General features: G+C 39.0%; 1 protein-coding gene across 1 annotated transcript in view; it reads right to left on the bottom strand.

Annotated features, from left to right (window-relative positions):
• The window catches only part of MAP4K5 (mitogen-activated protein kinase kinase kinase kinase 5), a 56951-nt gene that overhangs the window by 17733 nt on the left and 19395 nt on the right, over positions 1–19823 (bottom strand). The window contains exons 3-14 of the mRNA XM_058829981.1: positions 10775–10865; positions 9603–9667; positions 8258–8313; positions 7767–7814; positions 7636–7678; positions 6353–6425; positions 3851–3982; positions 3202–3264; positions 2619–2700; positions 1895–2011; positions 1657–1735; positions 268–326 (exon numbers count right to left, since the gene is read on the bottom strand). Coding sequence (XP_058685964.1) covers positions 268–326; positions 1657–1735; positions 1895–2011; positions 2619–2700; positions 3202–3264; positions 3851–3982; positions 6353–6425; positions 7636–7678; positions 7767–7814; positions 8258–8313; positions 9603–9667; positions 10775–10865 — 908 coding nt within the window. The remainder of the gene's footprint in view (positions 1–267; positions 327–1656; positions 1736–1894; positions 2012–2618; positions 2701–3201; positions 3265–3850; positions 3983–6352; positions 6426–7635; positions 7679–7766; positions 7815–8257; positions 8314–9602; positions 9668–10774; positions 10866–19823) is intronic.

Below are 19823 nucleotides of genomic sequence, written 5' to 3'. Positions count from 1 at the left end.
AAAGAGAAATAACACCTTACAAACTATAAAGCAATTACTGATAACTTCTTTTCTTCTTAGAGTTAAAAGTAGCACCTGGATATGGTGTCATGTCCAGATCAAGCAGCAATAAGTAACAGGAAAACAAAAATTTATCGTGAAAAATCCAGAAAGGGTCACTTAGGGAACTATAAAAACATTTTTCCAGCAAGCTGCTAAGGGTTGAACCACAAAATATTGAAGGTGCTGTGATTTTAATAAATAAAGGAAACCCAAACTTGTCCTCACCATTTCATCCCGAGCCTCTGTTTCTTTCCGTAGAGGGGGCTCAAACTGCAGCTTATCAACTATAAAATACAATAATTTCATAATTAATACACACAATCCTGCACTGGGATCCTTTCAGTGCTCACTACAGTGAAATGCAGGCAGGAACAGCTCTAAATATTGTGTACACAACTCTGAATTTGCCTCTCAAAAGAGCAGCACTTCACTATCAGCCTCAGAGTGCTCCAACCTGCAAATATGACACCCACAAGAAAGGCCAAAAGCAAATACCAAGTGACAAAAATGAAATTATTTAACCACTTGTCACTTTGAAATGGATGGGAAAGAGGAGAAAGAAGTTCTTGAAGAGCAAATTTCTCAGTGTGTGATGCAGGTGGTGCAGAGGAGCTGCCAGTGTGGGTGCTACACCAAATTTGATCAAACCTGGAGATAAAACCATTTCTACCTTCAGCAATTCAGCTTAAATCCATCTGAGCAGTTTATCAATACTAATGTTAATTTTAGTTTTGAATAATTATTATTGAAGATTCACACGCTGCTTCTCCAGGGTTTGCTTCCCAAATGGAAAGAGATTTCTGGGAAGGGAATGAAATTTTGAAATTGGAGGACAGATTGAACAAACACTCTGGAAAGGAGATGTGGTCAAATAAAAATGAAATTGAATAAAACAGAAAATTTGAAATGGAGTGACTACAATCAAATGCACGGAGATGAAATGAGGTGCAGTGAAAAGGACCAAAACTTGCCAAAATTATTCCCATTGAATTCCCTAAAATCAGGGAATAAAGAGACAGAAGAGAAACAGAAGAAATGAATTTTCAAACAAAAAACCAAGTCTGATACAAAGTGAAAACAAGAAAAGCAAATGGGATGACACAAAGTGCAGGGAAATGGACCAAAGCTTGCCCAATTGATCCTCATTGAAATCCCAGGATTTCATTCCCTTTCCTGAAATTCTTCCTTTCAGGAAAGGGAATGGAATCTTGAAATTAGAGGATGGAGTTGAACAAAAACTCTGGAAAGGAGATAAGGTCAAGAAAATTTAAATTGAAAAAAAGAGAGTATTTGAAAGGGAATGACTACAACCAAATGTACTGAGATGAAATGAGGCACGGTGAAAAGGTCCAAAACTTGCCAAAATTATTCCCATTGAAATGCCTAAAATCAGGGAAGAAAAGTAAACAAAGAGAAGATAAACAGAAGAAACAAAATTTTAAAAAAACACAAAACCAAACCTGACAAGAAGTGAAAACAAGAACGAGATGACGCCGAGCACGGGGAAACGGACCCAAGCTTGCCCAGCTGATCCTCACTGCAATCCCAAGATTTCATTCCCTTTCCCGAGGCAAATCCCAGCCCAAGGAAGGGGGAAGCAGAGCAGGAACTCACAGTTGATCTCGGATGCCGTCCTCTCTGCCCGGATGTTCCTGTTGGTGGAGCGGATGGTGTGGCGGATAACGGAGTGAGGCTGCAGGGAGGGACCCACAGGTGAGGGAAGAGAATCCAACAACAACCAAACCAACAAGAACCAGCTGCTGTTTGAGCTTCAGTTTTATATTCCCAAAGCAAAGCAGGGCATTTAAACAGACAGTTTTAAGGAAAAGCAGAGAATAAAAGATGTTCTCACCTCAAAATCGTCATCGTCCACTTCCCCGTAGTGGGTGTGGTTCTCGGGGTTGTTGACTTTGTCCAACAACTCAACTGCTAAAGACCTCGAGAGACCAGGCTGCCCCACAAAGCTGTGCTGTAACCACAGGAAAGAACACAAAAAAAAGGAGTTTTAACCTGAAATTAACAGAGAACTTTCAGTAATAAACATTTAACAGAGTTATTGATTTCTTTAGTGTTTTCTGGAGGTTCAGGTGTTGTTTTAATGACTCCTTAATGCTGGATTTCCTAATAACATAAATATGGAAACACCACGCTCTGGACCAATTTGCAAATTAAACTCCAATCAAAGAAATAATTACATTTGAACTTCATTTTTTTACATCAGGTTTTCAGTTGAATTTGGGAAAGCAGAAGTACATCAAGAGCTGCTGAAATTTTTGGGAGTCACGAAAGTCCAACTTTTACACAGCTCCAAGGCCGAGGCAGCCACTTGCAGGAAGGCCGGGGTTGAGAACATGAAACCAATTTCTACAACTGGCCAAAAATTGTATAAAAACACATCAAAATACTGAACAAAATCCACTTGCTAGCAGCTGATCAACGTGTTTTGCCTTCAGATTTCACCACCTGAGTTATAAGATTAAAGAAAATTGGTTTCCCTGTGGTTTCCTGCTGATTTCTTCCTCATTTTGAAGCCAAAGATCCCTTCCTGAAGTCACCAAATGTCCCCAGTCACTTACAGAGAGAAGTCTGTCTGCTGTCGGTCTCTTCTTTGGATTTTTTGTAAGTGCTATTTTGACAAAATTATGGAATGTTGCTGACCTTAAAGAAAAAGAGGGTTTATGTTGAATTTTTCAAGGTATTATTGATTTTAACACAGTTGATAAGGAGATTACAAGAGGGTGTGATAAAGCAGAATATTGTGCAGGTATCTCACCTCAGGTTTGAATAATTACATTTTCAAGTTAATAAAACAGGGGGAAAAAAACCCCCCCATTTGATTCATGGAACTTTCATGGAAAACATTTTGGTACAGAAAATAAACCAAGAAAGGCACCAGGAATTTCTCACAGGGTAAAGAAACCAGGAAAGGATTAAAATGCCCCATCACAGGAATTAAAGGGAAAGGATAAAGATTTTTCTTCTAGAACATACAAAGAGCACCAAAGAAGGGTCTCTTCTTCAACAATAACAAATATTTTTTCCCTTTTTCTGTAAAATTAAATATAAATAAATAAATATCTATAAATAAAATGGTTTGACAGACCTCAAGGATCACATAATTCCAATAAAATATGGATCAAAGGAAGGAGCTCCACCTACCATTTTGCTTTTTCCTTTAGCTTTGGTGGTTGAAAATTACTTTTTGACATTAAAAACAGAGCCCTAAAGGGAAAGAAAGGAAAATTATATAATGTGTAAAAAAGCAATAATAATTTCATTCTAAAATCTGAATACTTTAACATTTTATGGTAAGAATCATACTGGTGAAACTGGACTGGAGTTTGCACTGGGTTAAAGGAGAGATAAGAATCTGTTGATTTTATCTTTAAATAAAATATTTTTAGTACCATAATCTTGTTAAATATTAGGGTATGGCTTCCCTAGTGGTTTCCTATCACCAGTGAATCTGTCCCTGTTCTTCATCAGATTTTTGATTCTGGAATCCCACAATGGTTTGGATTGGAAGGGACCTTAAACCCCATCTCATTCCAACCCCCTGCCATGGGCAGAGACACCTCCCACTAGGCCAGGTGCCACCAAAAATGACCAATTTCCAGATTTTGCTTCCAATTTCCATTCCAAACACAAGATTTTAGCAGATTGATGCCTTACAGACACGAAAACAATCATTCACTGAAGCAATCTCGGTGTGAGTTTTTCCCTTCAGCGCTCCAGAGCAGCTTCAAGGGAATCCTGACAATTCCTGCTGGGATTCAGGAAGGTGCTGGAGCCCCCCAGGAGCACAAACCTCATGGGGTGGAGGTCGAACATGGGTGGCTGCAGCTCTGCCAGCTCGATGGCAGTGATGCCCACGGCCCAGATGTCGCACAGCTGGTTGTACCCCCCGTTCTTCTCCACCGCCGCCACCTCGGGGGCCATCCTGCAAAAAGCAACGCTTGAGCTCCTGCTCTCCAGGAGAACTGCAAACCTCAACCTCCAAACTGCAAAAATGAACCTCCTAGAAATCATCAGCACCATTCTAATCCCTGCCCCTCTACTGCAAAAGAGGTAAAAAAAGGAATTAAAAACTCAAAATGTTCTAGGGACCAGATCCACATGAAGGCCTCCACCCTGAGGAACATTATGCATCCAAACAAGATGACCACTTATTATTACTATTACTATTACTATTATTATTATTATTATTATTATTATTATTATTACTATTATTATTATTATTATTAACTATTGTTAACTAATAATGCTTTATCCCAAATACCAAAATTACAATTAGTAATCACCACAGGTTTTCCCACTTTCTCTTGCCCCACGTTGGGCGCCAAGAAATCGTATTTCTTTTAGTTTAGGGTAAATTTGGGAGAAAAGCTTTAAATGGGGTTTCTCTAGGAAAACAAAATTTACTTTTTTTTTAAATTAGTTTGGGGGGAAGAATTTTTTTTTGGAGAGAAGTGGAAAAACTTGTTAACTTAACAGAAATGGAATAATATTAAACAATAAAATTAATTAAAAGCTAAAGAGAAGCTGTGTCTTGCTGTTTGTTTTGCAGACACTTCAGTCTAGGAGTAGGATGTGGGGGAGTGATTTTTTTTAACACAAACTGTGTTTTTTGGTTTTTTTTTGTTTTTAGAGTTAGTTTTAAAGATGTAGAACTCAATATAAAACTAGGTGATTTGGGATGCTAGTATTATAAAGTTATTCTAGGACATTTCACTCTTTATTTTTATATTGTTAACTTATTATTAAAATTAATATATATTTTAACTTTACAACACATACATTATGTACAGGTAAGGGTATTTATTTATGCACATACCAAAATAAATAGAATTAAATGAAATGTCTAATTGTTGGATGTGATGGGGATTTATAATTTGAAATATCTCGTATTCCCCCCAAGAAAGAGAGAACGGGGGTGTGGGGAAATGAACAGGAGGAATACAAATATTTTTATGTTTAATGGAGTAAGGAAAGGATTTTATGTTCAGACTGGGTTTTGATCATTACAGAAATAGTTTTAATTTTTTTATTAACATACACAAAACATTGCACACTAATTTAAGCTATACACTATATACTTATGATGTATTTCAATATTATTCCACAAAGTATGCATTTCAGGGAGTTGTTTTTTTGGTTTTTTTTTTCCCTAAGCTCTGGAAATACCTTGGATCTAAGGATCTAATGACAATTAATGTGAACTTTGTATGTTTTAAACAGTGGGTATAATCTTTTGAAATGTCTGACCACAAATTAAGGGACACAAAATCAATGTGCTGAATACAACGTAATAAAAACAAACACAAAACACAAAATAAAAGTCACATTAAAGAGCAAGGCAGGGACACAAAGTACTCAAAAGCTCCTTGAGGATCTAAATAAGCATCTTAGGAGAGGGGATGCATCTGGATCACCCCATTCCCAACAGGGAATCACCCTGAGATATTCTCGGGGAGCACCCAGAGGTGATTTGGGAGCAGCATTCCCAGGAAATGTGTGAATGAACAGATGCCCTCAGCCCTCCTTCTCCAGGGCAACAACAATTAAAAGCCATTGTTTGCCCAAAAACACCATCCCACTGATGCCCAAACCCAGCTAAATTTGCATATTAATCCAGCACAAGGTTTACAGTGATTATTTGCATATTAAATGGTGCCTCCGTGCAGACATTAATCAGTAGGGATGATTAAAAGATAAGTTTGAAAATCTGGTTTCCTTTCTGCACAGAAATCAGAAAGACACTATTTTAGTCACTAAAAATGTCAGGCTGAGAAACTAAATAACCATTGGTATCCCCCCAAAAAAGGGAGAATAATCTGCAGAAATAAAAGTGGGAGAAACAAATAAATATAAATGTAAATATAAATGTAAATGTAAATGTAAATATAACTATAAATATAACTATAAATAGAAATGTAAATGTAAATGAAAATATAACTATAACTGTAAATGTAAATATAAATATAAATATAAATATAAATATAAATATAAATATAAATATAAATATAAATATAAATATAAATATAAATATAAATATAAATATAAATATAAATATAAATATAAATGTAACTATAAATTTAAATATATTAACACACTGCCTCAAATATCAAGTAGCTTTTTTTACAGCAACAGATCAGCTCCAATCAGTGCTTCCCAGATTTTTACCCTTTGGGCATTTCACTTGGAATCAAGGGAATCTATGCAATTTCTATAGCCATATGTGTGTATTTGAGGATTTTTGGCATCAATACAGGCTCAGCTTTGCAGCATAGCAATCAAAGTGGTTTCTTACCAGTAAGGGGTGCCAATAAAGGATTTCCTCTTTGCAATAGTGGCTGTTATTTTTGCTGCTACCCCGAAGTCAGCTGGAAAATAAAATCAAACCATCAGAGCCTTAGAAATCACAGTTATAAAACCCCAATCTTCCTGTTTTATGAAAGAGGAATCACATGTCTCATCCAAATTAAAAACTAATTAAGGGAAACAGTCGAAGATTAATAATAGGCTCATTAATGTATTTTCACTGACACAGCTTCAAATCAAAGAGTTTTCTTTCTACACACAGCTCCTCTCTTAGATCATTTTTCCATCTCACAATACATCAAGCAGAGGAAATTTAAGAGGAAAATCAGCATCATGCCTTGGAAAAGGCACTTTTTGTGTGTTATTTCTAGAGGAACTGTGATGGGACATCTGTTCTCTGCCCTGGAGGTTCTGTCTAGGGGTCAATCATCCCTTGCTTGAACTCTCAAACATCAGCTGCTCTTACAGACTCAAAAATCATTTAAATCCATTTTGGTTTGATTGATTGGTGGCATGAAAGCTGGAGGATAACTTGGGAAAATCCAGCCAGGCAAAAGGCAGGTACCACCGTGTAGCCAAATTTGATTTAGGGAGTGGAATCTCCTCTCAGTGTCAAGGTTTTATTCCTGTTTTTTCCTTCTTTAGACAGCTCTCCTTTCCCAGCACAGCATTCCCACTTTTCCACACCTGCAAGGCTTTGGAGATGCTCTCCCAAACAGGAGATCCTTGAAGACTCTGAGGGACAACTGCCATCCTGGCAAATTCCAAGAAAATCTGGGAGGTTTAAAGGCTGGCTGGTTGAATAATTAAATTCTCTACAATTTCTTGATAGAAATATATTTATATATATCCAACTGCCATCCTAGCCAGACATAAAAATTGATATGCAAGTAATGGCAGCCTGGCAAATTCCAAAAAAATTTGGGAGGTTTAAAAGCTGGGTGGTTGAATAATTAAATTCTCTACAATTTCTTGATAGAATTCGAAACTTCTCATCTCCTACATAGCCTAGCCATGGATACACACTTTGTCATCACCTTCTATCATCTTTTATTGCCCCAAATAATCATGGAATAATTTAGGCTGGAAAAGACCTTGAAATGAATTATTATTATTATTATTATTATTATTATTATTATTATTATTATTGAAATTAGAAATTAGAAATTAGAAATTATTATTGGAGTGCAGCCATTCCCCATGTCCCCAAGTGCCACATCCACACAGCTTTTAAATCCATTAATTCCAAATTCCAAACCTCAGGCAACTCACCCAATTTAACATCTCCATGGTCTGTCAGGAGGATGTTTGCACCCTAAAACAAAAAGAATTAAAAATCTTTACCAGGAATATTTTGCCTGTACTTGGAAGTGTAAGGTCAATTTCTCAAGGTTCCAAGTTACCTTTATATCTCTGTGCATTTTGCCCTTCATGTGTAAATAAGCAAGACCCTGGAAATAAAAGACACAATGAATTATTCATTTGTTAACATCCTACAAAGCCAGTTCCATTTAATAAATTTAATTCTTTTCTATCTATTTTATTTGAAAGTGAAGACATTTGAGATTTGCAGATAAGGGATGCTTCATCTTGTATTTCTTTGCTACCAACAGTCATAAAATGAAAGAATTTTATTTATCTGGTTGCAGCATTTTAGCCCCAGACATCATTAAATTTACTTCTACATGGTGAGCAGGCAGTTCAAAATTTAAGCAAATATTTGCACTATATCACACCAGAATTTCTGGGTAATTTTTATTTTATTTACAATATGGAAAATCACAGATTACCATGGTTAATTGGTTTCTGCTTGATTCCCAATAGAAGTGTTGGAACTGAACTAATTTTCTATATTTATACAAAATAAACACTTTATTGTGCAGAAGTACATTACCTGTAGGGTTTCTCTGCACACATAAGCAATTTGCAACTCTGACAGAGGTCCTGTTACTGGAAATAAAGATTCAAAAATTAACTTTACAACATGGAGCACATAAATCAACATTGTAAAGCAGCCAAAAAGTGATTTGTCCATGCCAAAGTTAAAGGCTGGTTTTACATGATCTGTATTGTACACTGAGCTGAAAGGAGGGGTTTGTTTGCTTGTTTTACAGAAAGGCTTTCTGTAAAAAAAAAAAACAACCCTAACAGCACCATGAAAGAAGACAATAGTGAGAAGAAAATCTGTTTTCACATAATCTAATTATTATTTTACCAGTGATTTTTGTAGTATTCTGTATTGTCAGTAAACTTAAAAGTGACTTCTGCTAATATTTTAGCAGAATAAAATATTCTTTTATTCTGCTAAATAATAAAATAAATAATATTTCATATCAGGGACTATCTGAGGGGCTTGGAATTGTTTTAAAGGGTTTGTATTAAATAGGTGAGAAATAAAGCAGAAAGAGCTCAGGCATCCAAAAACTCAGTGTTATCATTTAAAAGCAGAGCAACTGTTTTTACAACAACTCCAATAAATTATTCTACAGCAGCAACAACTCCAGATGAAACTTCAGGGAGGAAAATAATACAAGAGTGAGATGGTATTTCACAGGGGCAGGAATAAGAGTCATTTTTCCCCTTTGAATATCAGATTTTGAGATTTCCCAATGAAAATTGCTTCCTCACCCCATGCACAGTGTCCATATCCAACTGTTCTGCCATAAAATGTTAAATATTTATTCAAATATTACGTCAATAATTTTTGACATAATATTTGAATAAATATATTATATATTATATATTATATATTATATATTATATATTATATATTATACTATTATGTAGTGACATATATTATATAATTATAATAATATATAGTAAAATATAGTAAAATATAGCAAAATATAATATAATATAATATAATATAATATAATATAATATAATATAATATAATATAATATAATATAATATAATATAATATAATATAATATAATATAATATAATATAATACAATATAACACAATATAACACAATATAACACAATATAACACAATATAATACAATACAATGCCAAATTTATTCAAATATTATGTCAATATTAAAATGTCAATTTTAATATAATTTTTTTTTAACCTGGAAAGTGCTTTCAAAATCTATTGACTGTAGCTAAAAAACACCATTTATGCCCAAAAAACCCCTCACAGCAGTGCCAACTGTTCCCTGTAGGTTTATGATTTATTTTTCTGTTTGCAGAAAGCTTCCCAAAGTAAAAAATGTGAAAATAAGTGTCCAAGTACCATGGTAAATGTCCTGGAGGGATCCCCCACCACAGTATTCCATGCATATCCACAGCTTCTCACGGCTACCAAAACAAAATTAAAACACAGACATCAGAAGCTGATTGATCTGGATGCAGAACAGAGTTAATCACCACTATTTTAATTATTTTCTATTAGTCTTCATCACTCTCTGTTAAAAATACACATTCTGATACAGCAGTTACACTGTTATTAATACAAATTCTTGTGTTGTTAATATAAATTTTCATGTTATCAATATATATTTTCTCCAATTAAAACGAAAATTTTATGGCAAAGTCCCTGAGAAATATTTAAACATTATCAAACATCAAAGGTGGTGCTTTAACTGAAATTTATCTGCTATTAGCATAATTACATTAAATATCAAATTAAACTCAGTGTCTCAGTCTTAAATTGAAATTACCTCGTTATATCTAAAAAAACTCTTCACACCCTCCAAAATGGGGAATTAGAAATTCAGACATTTAATTCCAGTTGAATCCATTTGGGCTGCAGGGATTATTTAAATGCAGGCCCTCCAAAAAACCTAAAGATGAAATTTCATAGAAAAAAAAAAACCAAGCAGGGAAATTGCAGATTTATATTCCCACAGAGCCAATGGATAAATGGCAGAATTCCACAGAAATGGAGAATATTCCCTGATTTCCTGCATAATCGTTAATGGAAGGTGCAGTGAGCTGACACCACCTTGGTTCTGCCTCTATTTTTAACCAGAACTGTGAAAAATGAAAAATCAGCAGCTCAGATTTTTAACTCCCCAGCCATATTTTCATAGCCCAGACAACTCTAATTAAATAAAATATCCAAAGGCAATTCTGCTCTAGAGAAAAAAAAAAAATTAGCTGCTTTTCTATTAGAACTGATAAATGTGTGAGTAGGACTGGATATGTTACAAGAGCCTCCAAGGGAAAAATTTCTTTCTGTTCCTAGTGATAAAAATATTCCAGCCTTTTGGCCAGCAGAGAAAACAAAATATTAGTCACTTTTGTTTTTTAAAGCCAATTGGGTTGGCTTTAAAAAAAAACCCAACAAAACAAGAGCAATTCAACCTCTGGAAGAAGATTTAATGAGGATCCAAGGATTAAACCAGACTGGGACTGTTTTAGGAGAGAAGCAGCAGGAATGTTGATATAAAATATGGGATTTACCTGAGATAACTCCCAAAATAGGCGACTATGTTGCAATGTTTGCATTCTTTAACCATATAGATCTCTTGCTGTATCAGTGAGAAGTCATCTCCTGAAAAACAGGAAACAGCCAGGGTTACATCAGGAACTGCTGAACCTTCAGAGAGGTCTGGAGGGATGTAAAGAAATTTGGGAAAACATGCCAAGGGCCTGGATCCTGGCCAAGCCCTTCTGAGCCCATCACCCCCAGCTGAATTCCTTGTTCTGTGCTTTTGTGAGGCTTATTTGTGAGAAATATTGTGAGAAATATTGTGAGAAATATTGTGAGAAATATTGTGAGAAATATTCCTTGAAGATCCAGAGAGCAGGGCTGGCCTGAGAGTGATCCATGAGTTCAGAGCGCTCTGGGAAAGCAGCACAGGGATCCAGGGAAGGAATAAATTCAAAATTCACTTTTCAATCTTGATTTCCATCCAGCTGCTCCAAACAGGAGTGAGGATTGTTGGAAGCTAATTCCAGAAAGGCTGGAGAAGTGGAGCCCACATTCCACAGGGTGGTTATGAGGAATATTTCATTCCCAAGGGACCTGGATGGAGCTGACTCAGAGCTGCCTCATTAGCACATCCTAAATATCTTTTTTTTGAGGAAAAAAAAAGGATCTACTGAAAAAATCCATTATGAGCAGGGTATGTTTCTGCCACTTTAACATAAAAGAGTAATTTTTTATAAATTAAAAAAGCCATCATTTCAGAGATGCAATTATATTTCTATTTCTATAGATAATAAATCCCCTGAGAGAATTTCCCCCAGAATCCTGCACTCAAACCCAGCAGCTCTGCTTTCATATTTTCTATATTATTAACTTTATTCATCCTTTGGCATGGAAGGACAAAGGGGAATGGCTTTAAGCTGAAGAAAGGGATATTTAAATGGGATATGAGGATGAAATTCTTCCCTGGGAGGGTTGTGAGGCCCTGGCACTGCTGCTGCCCCTGGAACCCTGGGAGTGTCCAAGGCCAGGCTGAACAAGGCTTGGAGAAACCTGGGATGGTGGAAGGTGTCCCTGGGCATGGCAGGATCTGGAATGGGATGAGCTTTAATGTCTCTTGCAACCCAAATTATTCTGGGATGTTTATTTTTGTTTAAAGTTTCCTCAGTAAAATTCCCTCCTATATTAAAGTCAGGGATGTCCAACCCAGAAAACACAAAGTGCTTTGTCCTGTTCCCTTTAATTTAGATGATTTTGACAAGTCCAAGAGGACTCAAGCACTGCTGTAAATTGAATTCTTCATGTGTTTATTTAAGTAGCAGCACAGCTAATATTTTTTAATAAGCTCTTTTAAAATAGATGTTTATACTTGCTGAGCTTTGAGGCAGCTTCCCTGACAACAGTGTCACTGGCAAAAGTACCAGTGTGGTATAAAATAAATTATCACAACCTTTATGTCTCAGTGACTGCCAGGCTTTTATTGAAGAAAATAACTACAAAATACAAAGGTAAAAGGGAACCCACTCACAAGAATCCACCCCTGACTGACTTAAGTAAATCCTCAAGGGCTTCTTGATGTTGAATTATATGGAGGGACACTTCACTGGGGCAGGAAAACAGTAGTAGAGAAGTTTCAAATGTCAAGAGGCTTTTTATAAACACCAGTAGTATTTTTTTAACCAATGAAAAAGTGAAAAGACAACACAACTTCCATAAATTTAGCACAAATTTCACACTGGGCTTGGTTTAGGAGTTACCTTGCAGCTACAACTTTGCTTGGATTCACACATCCTGCTTATAAATGATCACTGTGAGTGAAGGATTCCTGAGTTTAGAGAAGCATGGAATGGGTTGGTTGGAAAAGAACTTAAATCCCATCTCATTCCAGCTCCTGCCATGCCCAGGGACACCTTTCCCTATCCCAGGCTGCTCCAAGTCCTGTCCAGCCTGGCTTTGGACACTTCCAGGGATCCAGGGGCAGCCACAGCTTCTCTGGGCACCCTGTGCCAGGGCATCCCCACCCTCCCAGACAGGAATTCCTTCCCAATATCCAACTTAAATCTACCCTCTCCCAGTTTAAAGCCATTCCCCCTTGTTCAAAGTCCCTCTCATTCATTTTTATAAGATTCTTTAATTCGAGTTTAAACCTCGTGGATTCATTCCTCCCATTTCTCCAACAAAACTTCCTCAGGGAAATCGTTGAATTCTCACAGACAACAACTGGAGCATTTTCAAACTACTCAAGTATTTTCAAGAAAGTCAAATCTAAACAATGTTGAAAGCAAAATCTTCCCACCCCACACTGAAAAAATTCCATCTTTCTCCACTCCCCGTTGTCCAGTGCCAAATCCCAGTGGCCTCTTCAAATCAAAGAATCCTTGAAACATCAGCTGCAGCCTTTCAGCACAGCTGAATCCTGACCCATGTGAAAATCATCCCCAAGCATCCCCAAAACAGCAAAACCTTGGAAAAAAAAGCTGGAACTGCACATGGATCGCGCTTCTGAGCGTGGGGCACCAGCCAAGCAGTTCTAGGAACTGTGACTAATGGGGGAAAAATTAAGGGAATGCAGAGATTTGGGCTAGAAAAGGTCTGACAGTGAAAAGATAACAACCTCCATGCACATAAAATATAGCAAGGAAGTGGGGAGAAGGGATAATCTGTCTCCAGTTTTATAAAAGGACAATTAGCAATGAGCTTAAATTGCTTTAACCTACATTCCCTGTACAGATGAAAAGGTTTTCCTACTGGAGTAGCATCAGGGAGGGGAATCTGTGAAATTTCCAACAAATGAAATAAAAAAAAGAAGAAAATGGTCCATAAAAACCCACCAGGAATGACTTGGAATGATCCTGGCTGTAGCAGAGGGAGACAGCAAAGAGCATCTTGTGGTTTACTATTGATAAATGAAGAATTCATGGGTTACTTATAGAGAAAGGGGGAAAAAAGGGTTTGGAAGAGAAAGAAGAAAGGGAGCAGATTCAGAAGTAGCAAACTCATGGAAAGAAGTTATCCATGAGAAAAGTTTGGCTAAAATATGGAGGAAATTATTCTGAAAGATGAGACACAGAGATAGTAGAGAAGATGTATAGCTGCTCAAAGATGACAAGAATGAATACAAAACAAACCAATTCAGAATTTCCAGGCAGCTGGAGTATTAATCTTGGCAAGAGATGCTGGCATAGGGCAAAAATTAAATATCCTTGGATAGCAGGGAAAAAAACAGATAGAATTTGTAGAAAATACTTCAATGAGAGGGAGACAGCAAGATAAAAAGAATTAGACCAAAGGTGACAAAATATCCATACAAAGAGATCTGTTTTAGCTGTCAGGGATTTGATGGTAACAGGGAATTGGGAAAATTGGGTTTTGCCTGCTCACATGTTGGCAGTTTTGGGATGTGTGGCACAGCAGGCAGGAACATCCATCAGGGGAATGCTGCAAGGCCCACGAGCAGGGATTGAGTCACTGCAGCCTCCTCAGTTTTTGTGGAATTCTATCTCTGCAGAGAGGGACACAATGGAATATTCTCCTTGGATAGATTATTCTGCTTGTCCCCAGCTGGCAGGGAGGGGACTGCAGGAAGCCACAGCCCTGTCATGGGGTGGGATCTGAGCCCATCCCAGAAGCTGAGCAAGGTAAGGGCTGTGGGTTCCTGCTGTCCTGAATCATTTATTCATGATAAATCTGTTTTTAAATGGGAGATCACGGAGCAAAGTGGTGGCACATCAAGAGCTGTGAATTATTCTACTTGCAGAGCTCATCCATGTGAGAGGCTGGGAGAGCTGGGAATGTTCCCCTGGAGAGGAGAAGGATCCAGGGAGAGCTCAGAGCTCCTTGCAGGGCCTGAAGGGGCTCCAGAAGAGCTGGAGAGGGACTGGGGACAAGGGATGGAGGGACAGGACACAGGGAATGGCTCCCAGTGCCAGAGGGCAGGGATGGATGGGAGATTGGGAATTGGGAATTGCTGGCTGGGCTGGAATTGCCAGAGCAGCTGTGGCTGTCCCTGCATCCCTGGAAGTGTCCAAGGCCAGGCTGGACAGGGCTTGGAGCACCCTGTGGAAGGTGTCCCTGCCATGGCAGGGGTGGAATGGGATGGGATTTAAGGTCCCTTCACACCCAAACCATTCTGTGATTCTATAATTCTATGCAGAGCTGTAATTTAGAGAGATCCTGCCGAGTTTTCCTGAATGGAGAGCAGGTGGAGAGCATGGGAAGGCTCTGATGGCTCCAGTGCCTATCACACAGCACTCCTGGGCCTTTGGGCATTCCTGATCCTCATGGTTTTTACTCAACTTTATTCCTGCACATATTTTCATGTGCTCCACTGCTCTGAGTGGTCCCATCCTGCAAGAAGACCCCGGGTCACTTGTCACAACTACTGCTGGGAAGAGCTGTAAATCCAAAAGGTGACTTATTGAGGGAGAAATTCCTTGGTTTTGTTTTAAATTGGTTTATTCTGCATCACTTCAGAGCTGCATCCCGGGGCTGTGTGGGAGCAGAGGGAGGGACAGAAGTGATGGCACTCAGAGACATCCCAGTGTCACCAGAGGGTGGGACAAAGGCACATCTGAAGAGACCAGACCTTCAAGGTGCAGCACTCCTGTCCACTCCCTCACCCACCACGCTGGTGGACATGGAGATGTGACTCCCAAACCTCTCCAGGCAGCCTGAGCTGGGATTTTTAATACTATAATGAAGATTTAATATTTTTAATACTATATTTAAAATTACAGATTATAAATATATATATATATATTATTATACATCACATATAATATGTATATTATATACTATAATATATAATATATAATATATAGTATAATATATATTATATATATTTATAATTGATATATTTATAATCTATAAATATAGATTTTTAATACTATAGTTAACATTTGCCATTTAAAAATGAGATGACATTAACAACAGGATTGGAGGGACACTTGTAAGGGATGCTGAAGGACAAAAAGCAGGGTCACACCATTGCAACCCTGGGACCATTCCTCAAACATTTCTTATTTCAGGTTCAGGCTGTGCTGATGAAAGGGCTTTCCCAAAATGCAGGATCCTTCATCCTGTTTTATCCATATCTTCTATATCATTTTTTTATATGCTGTTTTATGCAGACTGCTTTGCACAGGATTCATGGAAACCTGCAGTCTGACAGAAAAAATTTAAATTCCCCAAACTTGAAACTTAAGAAACTTGATTCCAAGCAGCTATTTGGAAACAGTGATGTTTCCACCAGCAGATTTTCCTGCTGGGCATGGAGCTGCCAACTGCTAACCACTGATGGTCTTCATAATCTCTCTGCTGATACAAAACATTTCTGAGGGTGATGTGCTGCCAGGAGCTCCACAGAAACGAGCACACAAGAGTTTGGAGTGTTCTGGTCCATAACCAGAACAATTTCCCTGTGGATTTTCTCTTCTGCCCTGCCTGGGTCCAGTTTATGAGCAGCCATCTAAACATCTAATTGATATTGCCCAGAGAAGCTGTGGCTGTCCCAGTCCTGGAGGATCCAAGGTCAGTTTGGACAGAGCTTTTTAGCAACCTGGGACAGTGGAAGGTGTCCCTGCCCATGGCAGGGGTGGATTGGGATGATCTTTAAGGTCCTTTCCAACCCAAATCATTCAGGGATTCTGGGATTCCTCTCTCTTGGCAGTTTCTTTTCCTCCCTCCTTGCCTTACCTACCCACTGCTGTACAGCTCAGTCTTTAATTTTCACTCTCCCTCTTCACTATTGCTATTTTTCTTGATGTATTTTTGCCAAATGATTTGTTCTCCTAATTCACCCCAAGTGTCACACTCTGCATTCCTTTCCAACTAAAATGTGTGACTTTCCAGCTCCTTCCCTACTTGTAGCACTTCCTTCCCCCACCACAACCTCTTCTGTCGACTTTCCCCATCCCAGAAACTCTCTTTTAAGTGAAAACTTGCACTACCTGGATCCTGCTCTGGATCCACACTTTTCATAAGAAGAACAGTGGATTATAAATTCATTATAAGGATGCAAAGTAAAATCTGACCCCATTTCAACAAGTTGAATGTAATTAAAATGTTTGGCACTCTGGATTCGATGTCCACGCTGCTTTGAGGCTGTGGCAGCACCACGTGGGACATGGAATGGGACACACAGGCCACATTCCAGGCTTCTGAACGCCTGGAACCTCAGGCACTCAGCCCCAGACATGATCCCAAACCCAACCAGGCTGCACAGCACGAGGCATGGAAGGTTTGTGCCGTAATGAGAAGTTATTTTCATATTTCTTCAACCCCAGGTGCTGCCAACAGCAGTTCAAGCCCAGCAGGCTTAGTTTAAATCAGCCTCAGGCTTAGTTTAAATCAGCCTCAGGCTGGTTCTTCTCCATAGCTCGTGTCATCCTTAGGGAATTGGTTGTATGGAAAATGAGGCTGCCTTGTCCCAGTCCCTGGAGGTGCTGGGATGCCAGGGCAGCTCTGCTGTGCTGCTCTCGTGGTCCAGAGGGGCCAGACCCCCTTCTGAGCCCAACTCAGCCCCGTGGCCGTGCTCCTGTGTGGAAAATCTCCTTCCTCAGCTGGCTGAAGCACGGGATTCAACACACACCTCATGAAGCAGACCTGGCTCAGAATGCACTGAGCACAGCTCCTCACACCTCTGGATGACTCTGCCTCCTCTGTGTCCAGTTGAAGATCCAACTTGAAATAGGTAACTGGCTATTTCTGGGATTTCAAATGGAAAATGCAATCATTGGACCAAAAAAACCCAAGCAAACCCAGCGGTGAGATTCTTCTGTAACCTCGCAGAAGGTTCTGAACGTGACAGAGGGCATTATTTATCCTGACAGCAGTATTTAAAACAGACATTAGCATATTTAAAAATATTTTTTATGATATTCTCCCAGGGAGAAAGTTCCGTGGCTGCAAAATCCACTGGCAAATAATTCCCTCTTTGTATTGAGTCCCCTCTCAATTCATCTGCTAAACCCATAGAAGGAAGAGGCTTTAGTGTTTCAGACAGTTTTGGCTGCTATGCTGCTGAGTACAGTTGGATTAGTTTCTGAAATAGAATTGGCTCCCAAATTATTTGAAGCATTTGTACTCAGGGAATGCTGGGAAATGTCATTAGCGTGCCATAATACTTTTGCCTAATGCTCTCCAAAGTCTATGCCAAAAAAAAATTAAATAAATAAAAAAAGGGAAAAACATTATTTTGACTCCAAGTGACTGTGGGAGCAGACCTAGAGAACTGCCCCAAATTCAAATAAATTAATGACAGCAACCTTCGAAGCTGAGTTTGTTTTTTTTTGTCTGGAGAGGAGACAAAGGTAAGAGCTGATGAAATAAAATACAGATCCATGCTGGGATCTGTTTCCAGCTGGAGTCTCTTTGGGTACTCGCTCACTACCTGCAGGAGATGAGGGAGGAACAGGAATAAACCAGGATTCCCCCCTGCCATGACAGCAATATCCTGAATCTCCTCAAATCCTGCCATTTTACTGAGTGCAGTTCCTTCAGCTTTCATTCAGCACATTCCTCACCTCCTCTGGACCATTCTCTGCTTCAGAGTCTTTTGCTCCCAATTCCCCTGTCTGTGGATTAATCAAGTGTTGAGTTTGGAGCTCTTATTTTTCCATCAGCTAATTAATTGTCATCGATGAGACACATCCTCCTCCTCCTCCTCCTCCTCTCCAGAAGATGAAAGGAGGAGGAGGCTCCTCATCTTCTGGAGCCTATTTCTCCACTGACTAACTTAGGGAATTTATTATTCATTTTATTCCAGCTGTGCCCTACTGTGTGAGAGGAACTTGTGCTGGTGTCTAGAGGGGCTGCTCTTCCCAGGAAACCACCACAGGTAATTCCAACAGCTCCTGACCTGGTCCAGGAATTGATAGTGCCCTGCAATTTACAGTCTTCAAAAACCACTTAAAACCCTTAAAATTAGTTAGAAAATTCAAGCGTGTAGCAGCCAATTATTAATTTCTTTAAACATCTGGAGTATTTTCAACATGAGAACTAAAAAGGAATAATAAATAAGTAAATAAATGCTGTGAATCCTCCTTAAAAACCAAACACCCAGCAAGATCCCTGCCAAGAGGCTGTGGGTGTACCTGCGATGGATGGAGATCAGGTTGGCAATGTTTAAAAGAAGATGGATTAAAAAAACAAACCAAAACAAACTAGAAGAAATCACTTCCCTGCGGTGATCAGACCAATATAATTAAACAGAAGACATGGTCATCAGTGCTAATTAAAACTGGGGCCAGAGTCTTGCATTTATCACTGTAGTGCTTAAAGCAGCACCCAGGAAAGGCAGAATCCTGCTCCTCCCTCAGTTCTATCCACAGAGGATTCAGCCTCTGCTTCACTTCAGCTTCCAAAACAGTTCTTCAAATGCAGAATAAAACCAGACACACTTCATTTGGATTAGCTGACAGAGTGCAGGAGGATGTTTCTCACCTAGGTAGCAGTAGGTTATTACTGTCCTTTTTCTGTCCCTAAAGCATTGCTCTGCCTCACCACAGCCCTGCTGGGGAGAGTGGTTTGCTCTGCACAGCCCCACTGCCCCAAACTCTGGCCACAGAAGCATTTCAGGGTTTGTGGGATTCCCACTGCCTAATTCACCTTATCACTGCAGTCCACCTAATAAACCCAGGGCTGCTCTGCCAAGGGCGCTGAGCAGTCACAGTCACACAAAGGCAGTGCTTCTCCCCCGAGTCTCCCCTGCTTTTTCTACCTTCAGCCTTTAAACAGATTTCTTTCTCTGCACAGAACCAACCAGAAATAAAAATGAACTCTCCCCTCAGGCCCTTCAGCCCTGGGTGGTTTTTAAGTTCTCTTCCAGTTCAAATCACTGTGGGATTCTGTGACCCTTCCAGCATAAACCATTCTAGGATTCTATGGTTTCCACTCAGGACACAATTTCAGATTTCAGCTCTCTGCGCAGGACTCAGATTAAACTTCAGCTCAGCAAATTTCCTGGGCATCAAGAGAGATCCCCTGGGTCTCCTGCTTTTAGGAGTGGCAGAAACTCCACGGGGAAGTGACAGCAGGAGCCATCCTCCTCCCTGAGCACAGCTTAAAGAAAAGATGACACAT

The sequence above is a fragment of the Poecile atricapillus genome, chromosome 1 (genome assembly GCF_030490865.1).
Source record: "Poecile atricapillus isolate bPoeAtr1 chromosome 1, bPoeAtr1.hap1, whole genome shotgun sequence".
NCBI lineage: Eukaryota > Metazoa > Chordata > Aves > Passeriformes > Paridae > Poecile > Poecile atricapillus.
The sequence above is the reverse complement of the archived record's forward strand: the minus strand, read 5'-3'. Positions and strand labels throughout refer to the sequence as shown.